The 3127-nt window shown below is 37.1% G+C and overlaps 1 protein-coding gene across 1 annotated transcript; it reads left to right on the top strand.

The window, feature by feature from the left end:
- The first annotated feature begins 1235 nt into the window (after positions 1–1235).
- LOC117783384 (fibrinogen-like protein 1) lies at positions 1236–2113 on the top strand. The gene is made up of 2 exons (XM_034620772.1): positions 1236–1852; positions 1914–2113. The coding sequence occupies exons 1-2, from the start codon at positions 1257–1259 to the stop codon at positions 2041–2043; spliced, it is 726 nt and encodes a 241-aa protein (XP_034476663.1). The 5' UTR covers positions 1236–1256; the 3' UTR covers positions 2044–2113.
- Positions 2114–3127: the final 1014 nt, after the last annotated feature.

Genomic DNA, 3127 nt, shown 5'->3' with positions numbered 1-3127 from the left:
TGCCGCATCATCAGGCAGAAGATTCTCGCACTTACCTCCAGAGTTGCAGCTGGATTGGAAAGGTCGACGAGGACTTCCTGTTTGATCTTCAAATAGTCTTTATATCTTCAAGTATGGGCGTGCCAATTAGTTGGTCGATCTGTTGAATATAGTGGGTAATTATTATATAAATTGAAATCAAAGCGAAATGCACTCCAAGCAGTTTGACGTGAGCGCCAAACGAGCTGTAACTTCCGCAAAATAATTGACAAATCCACAGTAAAATGTTAAATATAATGATATTTTTTTGGGCGGGCAGTAAGGCAAATGAACATTCCTAAAACCGCAATCAAAATTTTCCCACCACATTCTCAGACAAGCAAAAAAAAAAAAGAAGAAGAAAACTGTAATCAAATAAAATAAAAGTATCGGGGCACATACAATGACCATCAAGTGACGGCGGTCGGTTATGTGATACATTTGTCATAAGTAAGTACATACACATATAAGAGTTGTAGAGAAAACTGCTGGAATCAGCTGATTCTACGTAGAATTACTGAATGAATGAGCGAGTATGTTATGTGTATCTGTATCTGTATCCGTATCTGTATCTGTATCTGGAGGCAACTTGATCTGATATTTCGTGTTTAATTCCTTCACTTGAAAGTTGCCCATTGTGCGCCAATTGAGTCATCGGGGATTAGCTTTAGCCACAGTTCCAGCAACTCTGCTCTGACGATAATACTCATAGCTAACAAAAGGCACGGCTATTGGATATGGAGCGGATCGGCCGCAACTCAAACGGATATACAATATGAACCGAGCAAGGGAAGCGACAAATGTTAATGCTTCTCATAATAAAATCCAATGAAACTCATATCTGCTGGCGAACCAGAACTTGAACTTGCGATGCACAAACTGAAATATGTATTTATCAGCGCTTTTTTTTTCAACAAAAAGCAAACTCAAGCCAAATTCTATAGCACATTCCCGTACATATAGTAATGATAGCGCCACTCTTCTTCACAATGCACTGAACATATAAATTATATCATGAAAACATTATAAAAGATATTATAGGGCTCAGAGCGTTGTCTGTGACGTTATAGCCTAATCCATTAGGTAATTAAACAATCAATAACTAATTAATCACATCGTAAATCTATTAAGCAATCTTATCTACAACTATCGATCTTATCAACTAAAGATAATTTCTGCTTCAAGTATATAAGGAACAAAGGAACAAGCCATGATCAGTTCTTTAATAGAGGTCGATAATGAAGACTCTAGTCTACATTCTTTTGTCCGTCTTCTGGCTGACTCTTGCCTTGGCCGAGTTGGATTCAAGCTCTCGATTCTTCCATAACTATCCTGATTCCTGCACATCTGCAAAACCCAAAAAGAATGGCATCTATAAAATCAAAGTAAATGGACAACTCATGTCCGTGTACTGCAATATTGGGATTACTGGATCTCCCTGGTTGGTAATTCAGCGTCGTGTGGATGTCTCCGTTAACTTCTATAGGAACTGGTCATCGTATCAGGAAGGATTCGGTGACTTGGATAAGAGCTTCTTTATTGGACTGAATAGGCTGAATACTCTAACGGTATCACAACCACACGAATTGTACGTTCATCTAGAGGACTTTGAAGGTCAAAGCCGTTTTGCCAGATACGATCAGTTTGCCATTGGAAACGAGGCCAATTTGTATGGTCTGAATATATTGGGAAACTATTCAGGTACCGCTGGAGATGGACTCAGATATCATCAGTATGCGAAATTCTCAACATATGATCGCGATAATGCCAATATAACCAGAAACAGTGCTGTCGATTATACTGGTGCCTGGTGGTACAAGACTACCCACTACAGGTAAGATATTCCAATTAATAAAGAAATAATCCCGTATAATTTTAAGAATTTATCTTCCCAGTAATCTCAATGGACTTTATTTCGGTGGTGAGTTTGGAAATGGTCAAGTCGGCCGTGGCGTAACCTGGTATCACTGGCGTGGCGATTACTACAGCTATAAGACCGTTCACATGATGATACGACCAATATAATGATCTTGAAAGCACATGAATTTTACTATGTAACTACATGAATTAAATATTGAAAAAGTGATCCCAATAATGGGACAACTTTAAATTGAAATCTAAACAAAAATTCTTAAAAATGGAGAAAACATTTTGATTGTAAGACCATACTTCTTTTTCTACTCTTAGAATTGTCTTACTGTAGAGATTAAATTTTGAAAACAAATATCTTTTATTTACGAGTCCTTTGAGTCACCAGTAAATGACATCAGCTCTATAGGAATCTAATCAATATTTAAACGCAAATAAGATTATATTCAACCTATGTAATAAAGAATATAGGTAGAGACTGTTATAGGTATCTAACATCGTATATATAAATCACTGACGAGTCTTTATCCCCAGTTCATTTCCCGTTAAGTTCTTTCCAACTGTCAGTCAGTCTGTCAGAAAACGAAGTAAGAGTATTATTTTCATTCTGACAACCTGAGTAATGCGTCTTTTGTTCTAAATAGGTGCCGGATAACATTGACTAACCGAATATGAATGTGAATGTGAATATGAATATGAATATGATGACGACGACAGCACAATTGAGTGCCACCTACAAAATGCATACAAATACTTGAACAGGCGACAAACAAACAATGAACTAAACAAACAAACAAACAAATGAACAAATATTTACTCTGACGGGTGAAGCAAACCGAACTGGAAGCGATAAAATGGTTTTTATGATAAATACATAATACCAAAGGTACACACATATGTACACACTTACCAGTGTTTAGATGTACGTGTATGTCTAAATGTAGGTGTCTTTTTAAATGGGACACAGACGTCTTGTCTACAACATTTGGCACATCTTGAGTATTGAGTATAGAATAAGTGGGAAAGAATATACATATACATACGTTTGGGTGTCAAAGTGACAGTTCGGAAATTGACTACAGTGACAATTGTTTGTTGGCCTCTGGGCAAATAGAACGACTGTGATTGCTTTAAAATGACATACTAAAACTGTACAAGGTGCACATATCTACATGTAATACTATGGACACATGCATATGGACTGTCTGACAGAGGGACAGCCGCAATGACAGATACTTGT

This window comes from Drosophila innubila (assembly GCF_004354385.1).
Source record: "Drosophila innubila isolate TH190305 chromosome 2R unlocalized genomic scaffold, UK_Dinn_1.0 1_C_2R, whole genome shotgun sequence".
NCBI lineage: Eukaryota > Metazoa > Arthropoda > Insecta > Diptera > Drosophilidae > Drosophila > Drosophila innubila.
Note: the sequence above shows the minus strand (reverse complement) of the source record. Positions and strands in the feature narration are given on the sequence as shown.